Source organism: Staurois parvus, unplaced genomic scaffold, assembly GCF_062004578.1.
Source record: "Staurois parvus isolate SC_StPar_1 unplaced genomic scaffold, SC_StPar_1.0 ptg000090l, whole genome shotgun sequence".
NCBI lineage: Eukaryota > Metazoa > Chordata > Amphibia > Anura > Ranidae > Staurois > Staurois parvus.
Window position 1 is genome coordinate 13,905,297 of NW_028317886.1, and position 22,912 is coordinate 13,928,208.

The window sequence follows — 22,912 nt, forward strand, 5'->3', positions numbered from 1 at the left end:
CCTGTGGCAGCTGGTGCTCTTATTCTCCCTTCTCCTGGCCCTCAACATCATCACATACAATGAAAGACAGTTGGTCCTACGTTGTACATGAAGACATCAGCAAGGCGAACAACTGGCTAAAAGGGGCGGCTTTAGTGAAGTGGTCACAAGGCAAGAAGAAAGCCTGCTAATTTAAAGAGGTTCTTCAGTAGCTGGAAAAAAATAAATAAATAAAACTCAGCAGCTACAAATACTGTAACTGTTGACTTTTAATAAAAGGACACTTACTTGTCCAGGGATCCAGCCCTGACCTCACCTGGTTCTTCGCCAGTCTTCGGGTCCCCGGTGCAGGCAGGTTTAGTGTGGGAAGCTGGCTGTGACTCCCAATGCGAAGGTGTGAGCTGTGGTTTGTGAAGGTCCCGCGGCTTTATGGGACCTGTGACATGTCCCAAGAAGTAAGGGAGGATGGGGTGGGGGGTTCTTCTGAAGGAATCGTCAAGGCCAGGGGACGGCAAACTGATATCAATCTGAACAACACGGAAGAAATCAAAGATAACTGGGTACAGCGTTGTATTTTTGGCCCCGTTCACACTTGAGACTAACAGGAACACGGGTAGAAAAGAGCGTTTCTGCAAATGCGCTAAAATGCACGGTGTGCTTGCGGTGCCATTATTTCTTAACGGCACCCCAAACACAGGTAGCAGCCATGCGTTTAGGCGTGTTTTCTGTACGACAAGATGCATGCAAAATGTGCTTGGCTCATGTGCACAGTTTGGTACATGAGCTTCTTTTAGTGGGTTTTATCTGTTCCTGCAGTGTATTGCATCTTTTTTTTAAGTATCATTTTGCCCTTCCCTAACAAGGAGTCCTTAGCTTACCTGCCTGTTCTAGTGCTTTGCTTTCCCTGTAATCCGCCCCTCACATCTATACCGATTGCCTGTATGTGACCTAGAAAATGGGCAGCATGGATAAGAGGGGAGGAGCAGGAGCCAGTGTGGGTAGTGTAGCCGTGCAGCTCAGGTATCTGCTACTGAGTTCGGCTCTGCTGTATTCTCACAGCGGGATGTCCATGCAGGGACATGATCTTCCCATCATCGGCTCGTGATCGACAGGTTGCCGACCCCTGGCTTAGGTGATTCCAGCAGAAGTGGGAAAGTGGGAGTAGATACCTGACAAAACCAAGTACATGTCTCCACATCTCCCCCCAAAAAAAAAAAAAATCAAGAAAAAAAAAAGGACACAATTTTGCCAGCTGTGAGGGATAACACATATATTGTATAAAACAATATATATTTATATATATACATATTTTTTATTTATTATTATTAATTTGTTTTTAGCAGTTACCTTCCAGATGCGAGTAAGTTAAAATTATTTCTCTTCCATCCAAACTACAAAGAAAAAAAGAGAGAAGTTTTTATGCATATTTGTAATTTTACATTTAATCAGAGTATATATTATCAAATGTAATAAATGACACATATGTTAAAATATTACCAAAAGGAAACAATATGGAAGCATGGCAGATTGGCATGTAGCAGTGTTGGACCATAGCGCCTGAAAAGCGTTATTACATTCTCCATGTCTGTGTTAGCTTTCCCTTTTGCATTTAAATGCTCTCCCAAAAAATATAAAAAAAAGGTAACATTTTTCCAAAAATATAGTTCTAGTAAAAAAAAAAAATTATAGTACCAGTAGTTTATTGTAAAAATGGCGGAATGTTTTTCAGCTACATAAGTTAATTCTATACATTACGGTATATCTAACCCTGGCAACAAAAATTGTATATATTGCAGCTTATCAGTTCCTTAGATGTTGTGGCTGCATTTGTTTTTATTTGTCAGGTTAAGTATATATTCTACAACTACAGAAAATTTCCTGTTGATCCTGCCAGAAATTCAGAGCCTTTACCCTACAACAGAAGTGTGCTAGCAAGACCACCAGGTGAAAAATAGAAGAAAAAGACCTGAAAGAGAAAATAAATGCAACCATTGACTCTAAAGACTGGTACTCTGCAATATATAATTTTTTTTGCTCTTTGAATTATATACACTTTAGGTGTTGAAGGTCTGATGAGCTGTTTGGGATGGGTTCATTTAACTTGTTTTGGGTATGAAAAAGTTATGAATGCTCCATTATATTCTTCTGATTCCTTACATGTTCCCTGGGTGGTAAAATAATTCAGACAATGCATGTGATGCCATACCACCACCTTGTGGGCATATTTGGTACAGTTGTTTTTTTTTTTCTAACTTTGATTTATGTTCTTCTTCTTATTATACAGGATTTATATAGCACCAACAGTTTGCGCAGCGCTTTACAATAGAAAGGGAGACAATTACAATACATTTCAGTACAAAAGCAATAGGAGGGCCCTGCTCATGTAACTTATTTTAAAACTAACTTTCCCATTAAGGAAATCATATAAGTGGTGAAGCGCTCAACTTATAATTCCCTAGTGAAATACACAAATCATACCTCTCAAGTAATACAAATAGTAAAAATAAATATTATATAGAACTAGTGCAATATATATCCCTGGTGATATAGTGAAAACTTATATCTCTTAAACTGTGCAGAAAGTGAAATACAATGATTAAAATAAATGGTGATGCCACACTGTGAAAAATAATGGCAAAGTGTTCAAAATAATGTCACTCCATGCTGCAATAGTGCTCTTCGTGAAAATCTTGACGTGACTCCCCTCAATAGCAGAAATGCCCCCTCACCTTCCACATTCGACCCTTGCGGGTCACAGAGCTTTTTTTATATATATCTCTCTGTTAGATGTCCTCCACCGACCATGATCCACCTCCGGGCAGTAAGTACCTCTCCAATTACTCCCCTCATACACCGAACTTTGCCAGGTAAACCTCTCCTCCACTGCCACCTCCGACCAGGATCCTCCTCCAGGCAGTAAATAATATCCAATACCCCTCACACAATAGACTCAGGCTCAGAACGATTCATATAAAACGACAAAACAGACCTCCATAGTGCAACACCGTTTTATTACACCCCCTACGTAGGGGTGACGTACTTCCGGTTCCGGGTTCGGACGCCATCTTGGGACTCCTGTATACACCCATAGCATATGGGAAACTGCTTGTCAAATCGTGAGGACATGTGAGTTTAATGTTCCACTGCATTGGATTAGTGTAATAAAACGGTGTTGCACTATGGAGGTCTGTTTTGTCGTTTTATATGAATCGTTCTGAGCCTGAGTCCATTGTGTGAGGGGTATTGGATATTATTTACTGCCTGGAGGAGGATCCTGGTCGGAGGTGGCAGTGGAGGAGAGGTTTACCTGGCAAAGTTCGGTGTATGAGGGGAGTAATTGGAGAGGTACTTACTGCCCGGAGGTGGATCATGGTCGGTGGAGGCAGTGGAGGACATCTAACAGAGAGATATATATAAAAAAAGCTCTGTGACCCGCAAGGGTCGAATGTGGAAGGTGAGGGGGCATTTCTGCTATTGAGGGGAGTCACGTCAAGATTTTCACGAAGAGCACTATTGCAGCATGGAGTGACATTATTTTGAACACTTTGCCATTATTTTTCACAGTGTGGCATCACCATTTATTTTAATCATTGTATTTCACTTTCTGCACAGTTTAAGAGATATAAGTTTTCACTATATCACCAGGGATATATATTGCACTAGTTCTATATAATATTTATTTTTACTATTTGTATTACTTGAGAGGTATGATTTGTGTATTTCACTAGGGAATTATAAGTTGAGCGCTTCACCACTTATATGATTTGATTTCACACATCTTGCGGTATAAAGAACAGGTGATAGCAGCTTACTCACTAGGTTCTGTGGAGCGCAGGGGGATTTTTGTATTTTATTTCCCATTAAGGAAACTAAAAAAGCCCTTATAGTTAACAGCTCACTGCCATCATTTAAAGATTGCATTTATTGGGGCTAAACTCTGTTACTGTGTCCAAACAGAGTGGGTATACAGACTTTGCATTTTACTAAGGATACATTTTCATTTTACTCTAACTGCAACAGTCATGTTGGAACACGAAGGGGCCATTCCCAAACTGTTCCCACAAAGTTGGGAGCATGAGATTGCCCAAAATACTTTGGTATGCTGATGTCTTAAGAGTTCCCTTCACTGGAACTAGGGGGCCAAGCCCAACCCCTGAAAAACAACTGCACACCATAATCCCCCCTCCACCAAAGCTTACACTTGGCACAATGCAGTCAGGCAAGTACTGTTTACCTGGCAACAGCTAAACCCAGACACGTTCATTGGATTGCCAGACAGAAGCATGATTTGTCACTCCTGAGAACACTTCTCCACTGCTCTAGAGTCCAGTGGTGGCGTGCTTTACACCACTGCTTCCGATGCTTTGCATTGCACTTGGTGATATAAGGCTCGGCCATGGAAACCCATTCCATGAAGCTCTCTGCGCACTACCCACTTTGCTATAATATCACTAACAGTTGACTGTGGTATATTTAGTAGCAAGGACATTTCATGGATGGACTTATTGCACGGGTGGCAACCTATCACAGTACCACGCTTGAATTCACAGAGTTCCTGGGACTAACCCATTCTTTCACAAATGTTTGTAGAAGCAGTCTGCATGCCTAGGTGCTTGATTTTATACACCTGAGGCCATGGAAGTGATTGGAACACCCGAATCCAATGATTTGGAGGCGTGTCCCAATACTTTTGGCAATATAGTGTACCTGTAATAAGAATAAATAAATAATGAAGAGTTTGTGACTTTAGTGCTGTTCTTAACACTGAATGCTGTTGGTGATGTTAATATACTGAGTAATTACTCATGCATTACTAATTGTAACAGAGCAATGCAACAGTAAGGGCTCGTTCACATGTAAGGTTGGGGAAGGGGGTGGTTGAGCTGTGCTTTTGCTGGCCCCCAACTGCTTCACCATTTAACTGCAGAGGCAGTGAACAGGGGTGTACAAATTGTGGCAAGAATTGTATCTCCTGTCACTTTCTACAGGTGTAGCACTTGCAGAGCCTAACCCATTTGAATGGGGCCACTCTGAAAGCTCCCTGCAATGCACTAGTACGGGGCACACATGATATAATGCCTCCTCACCGCGTGTGTGGATCACTGCGTGTGTGGATCACTCTTCAAAATGCACTGCATATATGAACGAGACCTAAAAGTTATTTCTTGAAAAGTTCTCCCACTTTTTATATTGTTAATTATATAATAAAGGAACATAGTACACATACAGTGTGTATTAGTGGTCCCAAGACGAGGCTGCTGTCCACACATCTTCCAGTAATGACAATGTCTGCCCCAAGGTCCAGAGCCCTGCTAATTGGTCTTGCCCTGCAAAGATGGAAAATGTTCTGTCAATAAGCTTCTTCCATAATATAAAACAGGGTAACTAAGAAATACAGAGAAGAACAGGAAGCATACACACATGGATCTGCACCACTGGAGATTGTTTGACTAAATTGCCTGCCATTTTTCACAGTTCCAGAAAATGTCCTTAATATAGTCATGAAACACATGGTTAGCATGACCCCATCAAAAATGTAATGTAGATTGAAATAGATTAAACCATCTATACAAGTATAAAAAGGTGTTATTATATATGTGTTTCATTGCACAGTGATCTATTTTCACCCTCAAAGCCCATGAAATTTTAGCAAATTAAAGATAACCCATGAAGAGAGAAAGGGCTGCAATTAGTAACTTGCTTTTTAAAACATGTTGGATCCAGAGCTGTCAGCTTGATTCTTGCTCAGACTTTTTGACGTCACGGACTTCATGCTAATTCCAGTCCAGTGACTGAAGGCAGTGAATACAGCATCAGGATGACAGCTTGGGAGCCTAAAACAATCTCAGCAGTGACAGCGCCCACATTTCTATATTCACAGATTCATTTTAATTGCTATTATCAAGCCCTCTCCCTCTCAAGAAAAGATGTACAAATACAGCACTGACCTTGGATTCAGCACATCTTACTGGATTGTCAGCACTTATGTGCACAGAGGTCAATACAAATCACACTAAATAGGACAGTCAAATAGGAAAGTATTTTACTAATTTGTATATATAACATTCCTTCTCACAAAACTATTATATTTATTTGTTTTATCTAATATCCTTAGGAAGAGTTATAGGTTTTGGGAATCAATGTAAAAATAACACATACATTGGTAAAACGTATGCACACCCTAAAATCTGTTTTCAGTGTGTGGTATCATGCCTTATTGTGTACTGTTTTCTAAAAGGGTATCTAAAGCCTCATTACTCCCATAGCGGGGCCCTTTATTGCAGTCCTATAGCGGGACCCTTTTCATGTTCTGCAGTGGCCCATTTCTTGCCCTTACATTAAAGTTCCCCCTTACATCAGAGGTCCCAGCATCCCCAGAGACCTCTTTATAAAAGGTTCTCTGATATTGTATACCAGAGTTCAACTTTACAGTGCAAGGGGGGAACTCTGCTGATCTTGATGTAAAGGGGAACTCTGTGGACCCTGATGTAAAGGGGAACACTGTGGACCATGATGTAAGGGGGAATGCAGCAGACTCTGGTGTAAAAGGGAACACTGATGTAAGAGATTCTCTTGTCACCAGAGCCCCCCATAGATCAGAGTTTGCAGAATTTCTCCTTAACTTAGAGTCTGCAAAGTGTCCCCTTGCACTGTAAGGGTGAACTCTGCTGATTCTGATGTAAGAAGGGATGCTAGAGCTCTGGTGACCAGAGAACCTCTTACATCAGAGTTCCCCTTTACAGCAGAGTCTGCAGAGTGAATACACTAAGGTAAGGGGGTTCACTGATGTAAAGGGGAGTGAGGATGCGCTTATAAAAGGAACCATTATATCAGTGTCCCCCCTTACATCAGTGACCCCCCACAGAGTGACTGACTGTGGCTTGGAGCTATCACACACTGACCTCCTAATAGTACCCCCACACAGCAGCACCTACGCACATTTTATTGCATGCCAAACCACATGGTGCTGCAGCACCATGCGGTTTGGTGTGGTGCAATTTTACAAAAAAAGGGTTGGGACATTTTTCTCTGCGTTTCTTGTAGGTAGGGCAGCCCATTAAAATGAAGGTGTGTACAAATGTGGATTATTGGCCTCAGTCCCCCCCCCCATAAATGACCTCAGCCCCCCATGCATTATTGACCTCAGCCCCCCCTCCATTAATGTCCTCAGCCCCCCCTCCAATAGCATCCTCACCTCCCCCATTCATGTCCTCAGCCCGCGCCGTCTATTAATGTCTTCAGCACCCCTATTAATGTCCTCAAGTCCCCTCCATTAATGTCCTCAGCTCCCACCTTCATTAGTGTTCCCAGCCCCTCCCCTCCCTCTATTAATGATCTCATCCACCCCCATTAAGGTCCTCAGCCCCCCATTAATGTTCTCACTCCCCCCTCATTAAAGACCTCAGGCCCTCCCCTCCACCAATGTCCCCAGCTCCCCCATTAAATTCCTCAGCCTCCCCTCCATTAACATCTTCTGTTCCCCCATTAATGTCCTCAGCCTCTCCCTTCATTAATGACCTCAGTCCCCCCTCCATGAATGTCCTCAACTCCCCCCTCCATTAATGACCTCTGCCCCTTCTCCATTAATGTCCCAGCACCCCATGAATGTCCTCAGCCCCCCTTTCTCATGAGTGTGACAGCTCGAGAGGAGAGAAATGCCGATAACCGGCATTCCCCTGTTTACATGTGATCAGCTGTGATTGGACACAGCTGATCACCGAGCCGACATCTTTGGCTCTTTCCGTGATCGGTGATCCCGTGTCCGAGGGACACAGAGCACCGCCGATCGCCGCGCTGCGTGCTCCCTGAGCCGCGCATGCGTGGTGAAAATGGCAGGACATCATATGATGTCCTATCAGAACAAGAGAACCACCTTGCGCCCGTCATTGGACTATATGGCGGGCGGGAGGTGGTTAAAGATACAGCACCATTGCACCAATTATTCACATGTTGGGACTGAATATTAATATTGTATTTGAAATTTGCTCATTGTTATCACTTCAAAGATTGCACAATTTATTTGGTCATTTTGTGACCTTAGCGAGGTCCATTTTTGAAGTATTTCATAACAATGTCTGCAAGGGTGTGCTCTGACAATCCGAAAACATACATGTATGAAAAATGATATCAGTCCGTTGTGGCTCTTGGGAAAAAGAGGAGGGAGCGTGAGTGGGTGAGTGTCAGTAGATTGGAAGACCCATGTGGGAGCAAGGTTTGATATGGCTGATTTTCTACAAAGCACAGCAGAATATATCAAAGCTATATAACTGAATACAATATTTGCAACATACACATAATCTGGGAAAAGGCGGAAAGTTCAGAGGAAATTTAGTTACCCCAGGTAAGCATTCACACTCTGAATATGTTCTGGGAACGGCTTCCCACTATCCATGTCAGTGATTCCTCCTGTCTTGAAGGCATCTTTCTGTGAACATACAAAGGGTAAAATATAAAACAAAATTTGTATTACATAAAATCCCCCAAATTTTTAGATAAAAACTCCTAATGCTATACCTAACTCATCATTGTGGACAGAAACTGTATAGGTCTGTCATGTATCAGGAAATATGAGTACACTACTCCTATTCAAAGGATAGGTTCACTTTTTTGAAAATAAATAAATAAAAAATTAACTTTTTGCAAGTAAAAAAATGTGCATTTATTATTTTTTTTTTCTAAGCAGCCTGCAAAGCATTACACTTGAGATCAACGCGATCAGCAGCAATTCATACTTTAGCATTTTTTTTTTACAGTAAGACAATATCACCAAAAGAAAGCTTGCTTGGTCCTAATAAAAAACAGCAATGTTCACTACTGTGTCTACAGTTTAATGGAGGTCAGTGGGATTTGTGCAGTAAAATACTATTCATAATGAATTGCAGCAACTGTTTTTGCTAGAAATGTAACTGCTCACCTGCTTTATTAAATCATCACCAGTAACAACAGCAATTTTCATATCCAGATCTGACTTTTTTATTATTTCTTGTAAAGCAGCACCACAGGCCAGGGGGTTGGTTCCTCCTGCATTACTGATCACGCGAATTCCTAGTAAAAAAAATGGGATCATCATATATATGGATCTGCAATCTGCCAGAGCTGGTATAGTAGAAAAGCATTACTGGGCTGCTCAGCCTCATTCAACCCTTTAGAATTTATAAACCACTTTAGAAACAAAGCATGTTCACCAGAATATACGGTATATTTCATTGCCATCTCAGTGACAGTACCAAATACAGTCAGGTCCATAAATATTGGGACATCGACACAATTCTAACATTTTTGGCTCTATACACCACGACAATGGATTTGAAATGAAACAAACAAGATGTGCTTTAACTGCAGACCGTCAGCTTTAATTTGAGGTATTTACATCCAAATCAGGTGAACGGTGTAGGAATTACAACAGTTTGCATATATGCCTCCCACTTTTTAAGGGACCAAAAGTAATGGGACAGAATAATAATCTGTTCTGTTTAATCGGATGGAAGAATGGAGTTACAGCTTACTTGAGATACCCTGAGGACTTGAGAGACTTCTGCGATAGACTGGACTTGCATAGAGTGGAGATTACTGGGTGGGAGAAAGAGGGAGTAATAGGAGTTGAGGGAAAGGAGGATTGGCAGACTGTTAGAAGGGAGAAGTAAGGAGGAGTAGGGGGATGTGAGTTTTTTTTTCCCTCCCCTCTTGACCTCTTCCTCCCTATGGCGTTTCTTTTGGAAATCCATTTTTATGGGTACGGTGAAAGTTTACAGGACTGAATACATAGTTGAAGGATAATTGGGGAGGTTTTTCTCCTCCCTCATCTATCCCTCTCTCCTTTTTTCCTTCTTTTTGGGTCTTAAGACTTGTTGGAACCGCACTGAATATATTAGATAGATTAGGGGTATCTGGGGGGTGGGAAGTAGGGGAGGCCATTCATGGGTAGAGTTCAACCCCAAGGTGGTAAATCTATGGTGGATTTGGACCCCCAAAAGATTAATAGGCAAATTGCAAGCCTAAAAAAGGGAGGGGTGAGGTGGGGGAGGGGAGGGGGGTGGGGAGAGAGGTGATGGGAGGGAGGGTACTGGGAGAAGTGGGGAGGGGAGTGGGATGGGAAGGGAGCAAAGTGGGTGGGAGGGAAGGAGGGAACGGGGAGGGGGTATTAAAGTTAACACTCTGCATATGGAAGGGAAGTATAAGAGAATTAAGGGTGGATGGAAAAGAGGAAATTGAGCAGAAAAAAGGGGATAAAAGAAGTATGGAAGATTTACGATTTATAACATATAATGTAAATGGGTTGAATTGTCCTGGGAAGAGATTTAAGCTATTCAAAGAGTTGCAACATAGAGAAGCTTCGGTGGTCTTTTTGCAGGAGACACATTTTGAGATTAAGTCAAATATCAAGCTGAATTCTAGAAATTATCCAACATGGTTTTATGCAGATTCTCCAACTAAGAGAGCTAAGGGAGTAGCAATAGGGTTTGTAAAAAACATAAGGTGGGAGTTGGAAGAGAGAGAAATAGATCCTGAGGGGAGATTTTTGTTTTTGAAAGGTAGATTGCAAGAGATGGAATGTACAATTGCAAATATTTATTGCCCAAATAAGAGACCGGAGGTATATCTGAAAGGTGTTTTGAGAAAACTGATGGCCTTTAAAAAGGGACGTTTGATAGTGGCAGGGGATTTGAATTTCTGCATGGATGCACAAATGGATACGACCTCTTCTGTACAGCGAGAGGGAAGTAGGTCTCTGAGAATTTTAAAGAAGGGGATGTATGAGTGCCAACTGGTGGATATTTGGAGAATAATACATGGAAAGGAAAGAGACTATACTTTCTTCTCTAATGTACATAAGATGTACTCGAGATTGGACTATATATTGGTTGACCATCAACTTATCGAGAGGGTGGCTAAAGTTAAAATTGAAGCAATGACTCTCTCAGATCATGCCCATGTTATAATGAAATTGGGATGGGGAAGAGGTTGACAGGAGGTATAGGATGGAAGTTGAACGAGGCTCTTCTCCTGGATCAGGAGATCGACCAGAGGATTAGGGAAGCGATCGAAAGATTCTTCCAGGAGAATGAGACAGGGGAAGTGTCGGTGGCTACGGTATGGGAGTCCCATAAGGCCTACATAAGAGGTATATTGATCGCGTCTGGGGCAAAAGAGAAAAGGGAGAGAAGCGAAAAACTTACTGGGTTGTTAAAAGAAATATTTGACCTGGAGCAGATACATAAAAATAGCATAAAGAAAAGAGATAACACAGAAGATAACAAAAAAGAAAGAAGAACTAGAGATACTGATGGAAGAGGAGAGGAGAAGAGTCTTCAATAAAGTGGCACGTGAGAGGTATAGATGGGGAGATAGACCAGGAAAATATTTAATGAGAGCCTTGAGGAAAAAGAAAAACAGGAATTATATAGAAAAAATAAGAAACCCCAGGGGAGAAACAGTTTATTCTACTAAAGAGATCGCCAAGGTGTTTAAAGAATATTATAACAAGCTATATAATATTACTTCCCAGGATTCAGTAAATAAAAGTGGAGATACGAGTAGAGAAAAAAAGAAGGGTATATCTAAAAAATGCAGCACTACCGAAGCTAAGTGAAGAACAACTGAATTCCCTGGATTCAGAAATTACGCAAGAGGAAATATAAATAGCATTAAAAGATACCATGACGGGGAAAAGCCCAGGCCCAGATGGTTATACTGCGAGGTACTATAAAAAACATAGTGAATTGTTAATACCTAAATTGAAGAAATATATGAACACCCTGGGTGGGGAGATGGAGATGAGGCGAGAATCCTTAAAGGCCCATGTGGTACCTATTCAAAAGGAGGGGAAAGATGCTTCTCAGTGCTCTAGCTATAGACCAATCTCACTTTTGAACATAGACACTAAAATTTATGCAAAGGTTTTGGCAAATAGGTTGAAAGATTTAATACCAGAATGGATACAGGGTGACCAGGTAGGATTTGTACCAGGGAGGGAGGGTAGAGACAATGGGTTGAGAACCCTGTTGCTTATCCAGAAAGCTAGGAAGGGAAAAACTCCGGCAGTAGTGCTTTCAATCGATGCCGAAAAGGCATTTGATAGAGTAGATTGGAGTTTTATGATGGACACTCTGGAGATTTTAGGATTGGGAGGTAGAATGAGAGAGTGGATAGGAAAATCGTATAGCGAGCCATCCGCGGTTATTTTGGTTAATGGGGAGAAGTCGGAACCTATTGGGATGTCAAATGGAACAAGACAGGGATGCCCACTCTCCCCATTGTTGTTTGTATTATCATTGGAACCTTTATTGGCAACAATTAGGAAACATACGGACATAAAAGGAATACAGATAGGAGGTATGGAACAAAAAGTGACAGCCTTTGCTGACGACCTGCTGTTCTATGTGGGAAATCCTAGGATAACACTCCCAAATTTAATGAAGAGCTCAAAGGATTATGGGGAGCTATCAAACTTGAAAATCAACCCAACAAAAACTGAGATCTTAAATATAAATCTTCCAAATAGTGAAAAAGAAAAAGTACAAAAAGAATTCCCTTTTATATGGAAGGATAGAGAAATAAAATATCTAGGGATTAAACTCACTTCTATATATACGAACTTGTATAAATCAAATTATATCTCACTTTTAAACGAGATTAAGGAGGAACTAAAGAAATTGGGTGGAGGTAACCCGTCTTGGATAGGGCGCATAAACCTGATAAAAATGGTAATTGTACCTAAAATCCTATATAAATTCCAGATGATCCCAGTTGAACTTCTGGAGGTCTTTTTCAAGGTAATTAAAAAGATGTTAACAAGATAAATATAGAAAAATAAAAAACCCAGAATATATTATGAGTTGATGAGTAGAAATAAAGAGAGGGGAGGATTGGGAGTGCCGGATTTTAAGAGGTATTATAGAGCAGTGGTTTTAGCAAGAATTTATGACTGGACACACAATCCAGAGGGGAAAAGATGGGTTAAGATTGAAAATGAATTAAGCGGAGTTAACTTGAGTAAAGTCATATGGGAACCAGCACAATATAGAGGATTAAAAGATACCACGAGTGTTTATACATTAAATGTTTTAAAGGTTTGGGATAAATTGCACAAGTTTATGAAATGGGATTTTAATTCACAATTAATGTCACTGAGGAACACGGAGTATTTCCCTCCAGGTAGGGAGGAGAGCACAGGAAAATGGTTTAAAAAGGAGGATATTCAACTGAGGGATATTATGGAAGGGCAGAAATTGAGAACACTTAAGGATTTGAAAAAGGACAAAAGGGAGCTTTTCAGTAAGATAGAAGAGTGGAGATATCATCAATTGAAACACTTTGTTGGGAGTCTTCCGAAACCGTTGAGATTGAGAAAGGATTGGAATTTGTTTGAGAGGTTGTTGGAATCACATGGAGATAGGAAACGGGGCACGGCAAAAGTTTATAAGATTCTCACTGATTTAGACACACACACACACAAAACCAATGTATATAGGAAAATGGGAAAGGAAATTGGGAATAGAGATAGATGAAGAAAAACAGAGGAAAATATATAGATTAACACATGAGAATGTAAGCATGAGAGAGGTGGAGGTAAACTATAAGTGTTTAACAAGATGGCACATTGCACCGAATGTTGAATATAAGATGTATGGGGAGAATACACCAGAGTGTTGGCAGGGGTGTGGAGGGATAGGTACGTTATATCACATATGGTGGGAGTGCCGAAAGATACAAGGTTTTTGGAAGACAGTGGTTCATTTATTTGGGATAATTTCGGGGATAAAGATAGGATTGGATCCAGAGTTGTGTCTGTTGCATAGTACAGAGCTATCAGTGAACAAATACAAGGATTCGGGTATTTGGTACTGCCTGAATGCGGCAAAGGGTCTGATACCTAGTTTTGGCATAGTCCTGAGGTGCCGAGAGAAGAGGATTGGGTGGAGAGAGTGATTCAGATAAGCAGGATGGAGAAACTGTATTATATGCAAGAAGACAAGATGGGGTTATATTGCAGGAGATGGGGAAAGTGGGAATCTTTTGCGCCTAAGGTGAAATATATGAAGGAATAGAGTAGGATATGAGAAAGTACCCCCTTACATAGGACAAGATGTAATGGAGAAATGCAGAGTGGGTGGGTTTTAGATTGGAGGTGGGGTGGGGTTTTTTGGGTGGGTGGGGATAGGTGTATGGGGGGGGGGGGGGGAATAGAAACAAAGATAGAAAGGGATATAATTTGATGATTTTGTATGTTATAAGAGTTATGATGGAAAATGTACTTTATATGGAAAATGAATAAATATTTAAATAAAAAAAAAAAAAAGACCATGTGCCTGGCATCTGTACTGAATAGTGTGGAGGGGGGTGAAAAAGTATACAGTCAGGTCCATAAATATTGGGACATCAACACAATTCTAACATTTTTGGCTCTATACACCGCCACAATGGATTTGAAATGAAACAAACAAGATGTGCTTTAACTGCAGACTGTCAGCTTTAATTTGAGGGTATTTACATCCAAATCAGGTGAACGGTGTAGGAATTACAACAGTTTGCATATGTGCCTCCCACTTGTTAAGGGACCAAAAGTAATGGGACAATTGGCTTCTCAGCTGTTCCATGGCCAGGTGTGTGTTATTCCCTCATTATCCCAATTACAATGAGCAGATAAAAAGGTCCAGAGTTCATTCCAAGTGTGCTATTTGCATTTGGAATCTGTTGCTGTCAACTCTCAAGATGAGATCCAAAGAGCCGTCACTATCAGTGAAGCAAGCCATCATTAGGCTGAAAAAACAAAACAAACCCATCAGAAAGATAGCAAAAACATTAGGCATGGCCAAAACAACTGTTTGGAACATTCTTAAAAAGAAGGAACGCACCGGTGAGCTCAGCAACACCAAAAGACCCGGAAGACCACGGAAAACAACTGTGGTGGATGACCAAAGAATTCTTTCCCTGGTGAAGAAAACACCCTTCACAACCATTGGCCAGATCAAGAACACTCTCCGGGAGGTAGGTGTATGTGTGTCAAAGTCAACAATCAAGAGAAGACTTCACCAGAGTGAATACAGAGGGTTCACCACAAGATGTAAACCATTGGTGAGCCTCAAAAACAGGAAGACCAGATTAGAGTTTGCCAAACGACATCTAAAAAAGCCTTCACAGTTCTGGAACAACATCCTATGGACAGATGAGACCAAGATCAACTTGTACCAGAGTGATGGGAAGAGAAGAGTATGGAGAAGGAAAGGAACTGCTCATGATCCTAAGCATACCACCTCATCAGTGAAGCATGGTGGTGGTAGTGTCATGGCGTGGGCATGTATGGCCGCCAATGGAACTGGTTCTCTTGTATTTATTGATGATGTGACTGCTGACAAAAGCAGCAGGATGAATTCTGAAGTGTTTCGGGCAATATTATCTGCTCATATTCAGCTAAATGCTTCACAACTCATTGGACGCCGCTTCACAGTGCAGATGGACAATGACCCAAAGCATACTGCAAAAGCAACCAAAGAGTTTTTTAAGGGAAAGAAGTGGAATGTTATGCAATGGCCAAGTCAATCACCTGACCTGAATCAGATTGAGCATGCATTTCACTTGCTGAAGACAAAACTGAAGGGAAAATGCCCCAAGAACAAGCAGGAACTGAAGACAGTTGCAGTAGAGGCCTGGCAGAGCATCACCAGGGATGAAACCCAGCGTCTGGTGATGTCTGTGTGTTCCAGACTTCAGGCTGTAATTGACTGCAAAGGATTTGCAACCAAGTATTAAAAAGTGAAAGTTTGATTTATGATTATTATTCTGTCCCATTACTTTTGGTCCCTTAACAAGTGGGAGGCACATATGCAAACTGTTGTAATTCCTACACCGTTCACCTGATTTGGATGTAAATTTCCCCAAATGAAAGCTGACAGTCTGCAGTTAAAGCACGTCTTGTTTGTTTCATTTCAAATCCATTGTGGTGGTGTATAGAGCCAAAAATGTTAGAATTGTGTCGATGTCCCAATATTTATGGACCTGACTGTAGGTACATCTAAAGAGGGGGTTGTTAAAATGAACCTGTCACTTTCCTTGGATGGGCAAAGCATAGGTTCACTTTGACGTTACATTCATCTGTCAACATTCAGGTATCACTGCAGATCCCAGTGAAGTACAAATTGTTCAGAAAAAAAACAGATGTATCTCCACTAGTCATTTTCAGGAATACATCTGCCTAAAATTCTTTTAAAGTCTAACTCCAGCCAAAAATGTACATTTGGATTTAGATACAGCAGGAAAGGGTTAAAGCCATATCATGATTTTTGCCACCTGGATCCTTGTTGGCAAAATTTCTCTTAAATGATAAGAGAAATCTCTCTAACAGCGACACAATCAAAAACAGATTTTCAGTAAAGTGGTTTACACTTCTGACAATGTTGTTATTGCTGTCTATGCTTCCCTGTCCTGCTGACAACTGCTTCCAGGTTTCTTGTACAGGTGTCACTGCCCGAGACCTGAAAGAAAATCCCCTAAGTGGTCTCATAGACACAAATTAAAAAAACAAATTACAAAACTTTTAACACTCCCCTACTATTCCAACAATGCCCAGAGGTAGGATTTAAAGGTCTTCTTCTGGCAAGCACCAGTTATTGTAGATAATTGTTCATTAAAAAAAAAAAAAAAAATCAATGACTATTGTTTAAATGCAATTTATGCAAGTTACCTGAATTTGTCTTCAAATCAGCCTCCTGTTATCCTATGCACAACAGCTCTGAAGCTGGGAGGTGGAGGGACACTACTATTAGCCAGTAAGGTTCTCCTGCAGTGCATATGTGCTCACAGTAAACATGCTGATAGGTGGTGAGAACAGCAAGAGCTAAGAATTACATAATCATTGCGGTCGCTCCATCATTGTCCAATCAACAAGCTCAGGTAATACTGTGACCTTGTATTTTGACCAAAAGGACCTGGTTGTGTGGTTTAGGAGGGGTGGATAGGTCAGAAAACTGGATACACATACTTACATTTCCTTTTGGCAGATAATACTGTATATGTGTGGGTATATAGATATATTTATTATTATTATACAGGATTTATATAGCGCCAACAGTTTGCTCAGCACTTTACAATATAACGGGAGACAATACAGCAACAATACAGTTCAATACAAGAGGGAAAAGAGGGCCCTGCTCCTTGGAGCTTACCATCTAGGAGGGAGGGGCTAGTGGTACAAAAGGTAGTAACTGTGGGGGATGGACTGGTTGGGAGAGTAGAAGATTCCATTATTAGCTGAGGGCAGGATAGGCTTCCTTGAAGAGATAGGTTTTCAGATCGCCTAAAAGTGATAGGTAGGCGATAGTCTGATAAATTGGGGTAGAGAGTTCCAGAGGATGGGGGAAGCTCTGGAGAAGTCCTGGAGATGAGCATGGGAGGAGGAGACAAGGGAGCTAAAGAGCAGGAGGTCTTGCGAGGAGCAGAGAGTACAGTTTGGGTGATATTTAGAGACAAGATCGGTGATGTAATTTGGGGCAGAGTTATAAAATGGCTTTATACGTTATTGTTAATGTTTTGAATTTTATCCGTTGGGCAATGGAAAGCCAGTGGAGGGATTGGCAGAGAGGGGTGGCATATACAGAATGGTTAGCAAGGTGGATGAGTCTGGCAGCAGCATTCATGATAGACCGAAGAGGGGATAGCATGCGATGAGGTAGGCCATTGAGGAGGAAGTTGCAATAGTCAAGGCGAGATATAACAAGGGATATAACAAGGGAGTGAATAAGTTGCTCAGTGGTTTCCGAGGTTAGGAACGGGCCTATCTTGGAGATGTTGCGGAGGTGAAGTCTACAAGATTTGGACAGTGATTGGATTTGGGGGTGAAAGGACAGACGGGAGTCTAGGATTAAACCTAGTACCCTGGCATGAGGGGAGGGACTGATGATTGTTTATTGATCTTGATGGAGAAGTCAGGGGAGGGGGCACGGGATGAGGGGAATACTAAGAGCTCAGTTTTGGAAATATTTAGTTTGTACCATGGTGACACTGTATTGCTAGGGTGACAGTATGTAAAAAAAAACCCAAAAAAAACAAATAAAAAATAATAATATAAAAAAAAAAATAAAAATGTAGAAAAAAGTTTAAAAATTATAATTTTTGGTTATAAACTAATTTGGATTTTTTTTTTTTTTTACTAAAAAGATAACGGAATACATTTTGGCCAAGATTTATGATGAAAAATTATTTATTTGCAAAATGTTTCAAAAAATTTTGAAAAAAAGTGTTTATCTTTTTCATTTACATAGCAAAAAAAAATAAAAATCCCAGCGGTGAATAAATACCACCAAAATAAAGCTTTATCTGTCTCAAAAAATGGTAAAAAATTCATTTGGGTACAGTGCTGCATGACCGCGTAATTGTCAATGTGTGATAGCGGTGAAAGCTGAAAATTGCCCTGGTCAGGAAGGGGGTAAAAGTGTCCGGTCTGAAAGTGGTTAAAAGGTACATGGAGTGGGACTCAGACTTGTAAGAGATGTTTCCCAGGGTGTTTGCTTGCAGTCTGTCCAGCATGCAGTAGAGTTTCTTGCTGTTGTTGTATCTTCCTGCTGCTTGAGTTATCCTGCTTTAGTTAAACTGCTATGTTTAAATAAATATAGACCTTTAAATAAAGATATATATTTATTTATTTATTTCAGGTACTTATATAGCGCTGTCAATTTACACAGCACTTTACATATATATTGTACATTCACATCAGTCCCTAACCCTCAAGGGGTGTACAATCTAAGGTCCCTAACTTTCATTCATTCATATATATACATATATATATACATATACATATATATATATATATATTAGTGTGTATTTAGCCTTTCACCTGGAGTTCAGCTTTGAAGCTGAATTGAAGGAATTTAGCCATTTTGTAAGAAGTGAATGCACGCCAGGAGTTAAGTCAAACGAGGTGCCTGCCACATCCTGGGCTTATCTCTATTATTTACAATAGAGACATTATTAGAGCTAGAGATATTAGGACAGGTATATTGTGATCCAGCAGCGTAGCTTCCACAGCTCTCAGCTGGTCTCATCCCCTTCAATTGTAGAGTCAGTGCAGCTACTATGCCGGCCCCTCCCCTCCTAATGCCCAGTCACAGAAGCCTCTGTATTAAGTAAAATAATTCACAAAATACAAAGGCTTCTGTGAATGGGCAGCGGGGGTTAGGGGCAGGCATAGCTGTTCTCTGTGTTTCTCTCCTCTCTCACAGACCCTGGGGTGGAATGTATCCTCCATCGGAGCCATAAATCTGTCTGATATAAATAACAGCGATGTGACAGGAGGCTATTAAGACTTAAATCATGGTGTGCCTGCACTTTTTACAAAGTCGCTGAATTTGTGGAATTCAGCTTTAAACTGACCAAAAAATAATAGAGGGTCGTCAGATCTGCTCACACAACTGTGAACATGTCTTTTTTTTTTTTTTCTTAAAAAGATCAGACATACATGTTTATAGGAAAAGGATTGGTGGGGAGAGCTGGAAAATGCTACTGTCTGTGATAAAATTGCAGATAGTGTAAAAAAACGTTTTTCCAGCCAGAGGCACCTGCAGTGGTCTGCTAAGAAAAACACACATCAGGATTGTCACATAGAATTTTCCAGATGGGATGACAATCGGATAACAATCTATAGAACAGGAAGCCTGCTGTGCAGGGAATGTTTACTAAAGATAGACAGCAAGGTATTTTGCTGGAAGGTTTTCTTCGCACACTTCATCACATATTTATACTGCACTTATATTCATTAGATTGATGCTAAATGAAAATACCAAACAAAAGAAAACCAAATAAAGTACCTGATTTGTGAAGGTCATTTAGATATGGTGCCATAGCTGTATGCACAAAGTCTGGAGTGAATCCTAAATTCTGAAAAGGGAAAAGAAAACAAGATTTTTCATGAGTGTTGTAGATTGGAACAGTAAGAAAAACATATAAAAATGATCATTCAGTACTATTTACAGTGCAATAAGTGAAACTGATCGCTAAAACAATCACCTGAAAATCACTCTTAGCTGCTCTACTTTCCTCTCTCCCAGCCTCGTCAGAGATGGATGATGCCTTTTTTTCAGGAGCTGCTGCTACCAGCTCCCAATTCTTCATTCCTTGCCTAGGCTGGTTTAAAATGCCTAGTATATGACCAGTATTGGAGTATCATATATATATCAAATATATTCATCATACAGAAGGCAGAGCTGAGAAGTATAATACTTTAATTAGCACATTGGTAGTTTTTCAATATTTCTTGAAGATGTACTGCCCATCCTGAGTCTTAGAAAAATATCTCTGGTCCACTTCCTATATAACCTAAATAGTATATATTAAGGGGGATATGATCAACATGTATAAATACATCAGTGGTTCATATAGTGAACTCGGTGTAGAGCTATTCACCCTGAGCTCATCACAGAGGACAAGGGGGCACTCTTTACATCTGGAGGAAAATAAATTTAAATCTCCAAACATGGAAAGGTTTCTTCGCAGTAACAGCTGTGAAAATGTGGAATAGACTCCCTCAAGAGTTGGTTCTGGCCAGCTCAGTGGATTGCTTTAAAAAAAGGCCTGGATTCTTTCCTAGATACACAGAATATAACTGGATCAGGGGCGGACTGACCATTTGGAAACTCAGGCACTGCCCGAGGCCCGGGGTCAGTAGGGGGCCCCATGACATGCCCCTGGTACCTTTTTCATAGGCTTTTTTGAGTTTGGGCAAGGACACAGGGGCCCCATGATTCCCTATTGACCGGGGGCCCCATGAGTTGTCAGTTCGCCCCTGAACCGGATACTAACATTTATAGGTAAAGTTAATCGAGGTAATATCCGATTGCCTCTCGGGGGATCCGGAAGGATTTTGTTTCCCAGAAGGAGCAAATTGAATCATGCTTTGCCAGGTTTTTTTTTGCCTTCCTCTGGATCAACAGTGGGTATAGAATTATAACTTTTTTTTTTTTTTTTTTAATGGTTGCACTGGATGGACTTTTGTCTTTTTTCAGCCAGACTAACTATGTAACAATGTAACTATATTATCCATAATCTTATACTAGTTTATACTAAATCATACCAATGTTTTAAAATAATTAACAAAACATTTTGTCTATTTCAGAACATCCTTTATAGATACTACACAGATCAGGGTGGATAAAAATCAAGGATTTAAAAAAAAAAAAAAAAAAAAATTTAAAAAAATCGGATTTTTTTCATTTAAATCAGATTTTTTTGAATAAAATGCTTTTTGGAGGAAAATATATTACCATCCAAAGGTTATTCCATCATGAAATAAAGATTCGTTTTTTAATTATGTAGAATAACGCTGTATATGTTTAATTTTTTTGGTAAATAAATTCCATGAATCCATTCACAATGTCATGCTCTTCCAGAGGTTTTTGTAAGATTATTGGGCAGTTTCTCTGCCTACAAGATATTATCACAGATGCTTGGTTTACTTTTGCAGTTCTCAAAACTGAATTTGACTCAGCGGAGATCACATGCATCTTCTTCACAGCAAAAATGTTATAACATGAAAAGAGTTAAGAAAAAAACCTTAATCCTAACTTCTACAAACCTATGAATACAGAATCAACCCCTTCAGTGCTAACTTTCAAGAAGTTCAGTGAATAGAATAGAAACAATATTTTTCTGATTGTTTGGAGTGGAATAGATCTGCACAAGAAGAAAGTGAAACTAAGTGTGAGGAGGAAGGGGCTGACAGTCTAAGTTTCTTAAAATATATATTTTTTGTTTAGCCAAATTAGTTACCAAACATGGATGTTTGTTTAAGCAAATAACATATGCTGTAATGTTATTGTTTCAGTTGAATAAATCTATTTAAATTGTTATTATTAAGGTAATGGTTATTTTTCTCCTTCCTAAGTACAACAGAAAAGTTGTCCAAATATGAATGATTAATCTATTAAACTGGGGATAAAAAAACTAATATGAAAAGTTGTTATTCTAAAAATCTTCATCTACTTGCATATTAAAGTTATACCAGCAACAATTAGTCTATGTAGAAAACTAGGATTTAAATCAAGCCTTACTGACTAGTGATTTAAATTGTGATTTAAATCGTGATTTAAATCAGTTTGATTTAAATCAAATCCACCCTGACACAGATTCAGGAACGTTACATAAATCTTATAGAGCTACTGCATACACTCAGAACCTTCAGCAATCTTATATAGATACTGTATAAACTCTATATAGATACTGCAGCTTTTGCAGTAATCCTACATACAGTATATATACTGCATAAACACAAAAAGTAATCCTATATAGACTCAGAACCTTTCCAGAAATCTTATATAGCTACTACATAAACATACAACCTTTGCAGCAGTCCTGCATACAAACCACATAGATTCAGAAACTTTGCAGCAATTCTGCATAGATACTACATGGATTCAGAGCTCATGACCCTGACCTGCAGATGGACACAGCAGGATACTATTAAACATGGCTTTGCCCATAGAATATGTTGCACTTCATCCCAATTAGTGAACTGCTGCATGTGCAATCACTTTTCTCTTTACCCCTCATGCACACTGACATTTTTACAGCGGCTGTTTTTGGCTTTTGATGTTTTTTTCTACAGCTAGTAAACCCCCCAGCATGTTATCCTATGTGTCCATGTACACACAGACTGTAATCAACGTTTTTTGGATGGGACGTTTTTGGCTGGAAAAAAAACCCCAGCACTAGTGGATTTCTAGAGATTTTTAGCTGTAAAAACGCTCTAACACAGAAAAACACGGTAAAATGTGCAAACCGGCATTTTTGGATGTTTTTTTAACCACAAATAATTGAGGGGGTAAAGAAACCCGATAAAAACCAGGAACGTGGAAAACCGCCGCTAATCGTGGCAAAACACCGCTAAACACTAATGCAAAAACGCTAAAAAAGCTGAAAAACTCACGTTTTTAACGTGACTTTACCC

At 40.1% G+C, this 22,912-nt stretch overlaps 1 protein-coding gene across 3 annotated transcripts in view; it reads right to left on the reverse strand.

Annotated features, from left to right (window-relative positions):
• The window catches only part of LOC149468266 (uncharacterized), a 134,850-nt gene that overhangs the window by 96,880 nt on the left and 15,058 nt on the right, over positions 1-22,912 (reverse strand). For all 3 annotated transcript variants that reach the window (XM_089670427.1, XM_089670426.1, XM_089670425.1), the window contains exons 4-8: positions 19,779-19,848; positions 8,894-9,024; positions 8,316-8,404; positions 5,207-5,306; positions 1,327-1,370 (exon numbers count right to left, since the gene is read on the reverse strand). In XM_089670427.1, the coding sequence (XP_089526553.1) occupies positions 1,327-1,370; positions 5,207-5,306; positions 8,316-8,404; positions 8,894-9,024; positions 19,779-19,848 (434 nt within the window). The remainder of the gene's footprint in view (positions 1-1,326; positions 1,371-5,206; positions 5,307-8,315; positions 8,405-8,893; positions 9,025-19,778; positions 19,849-22,912) is intronic.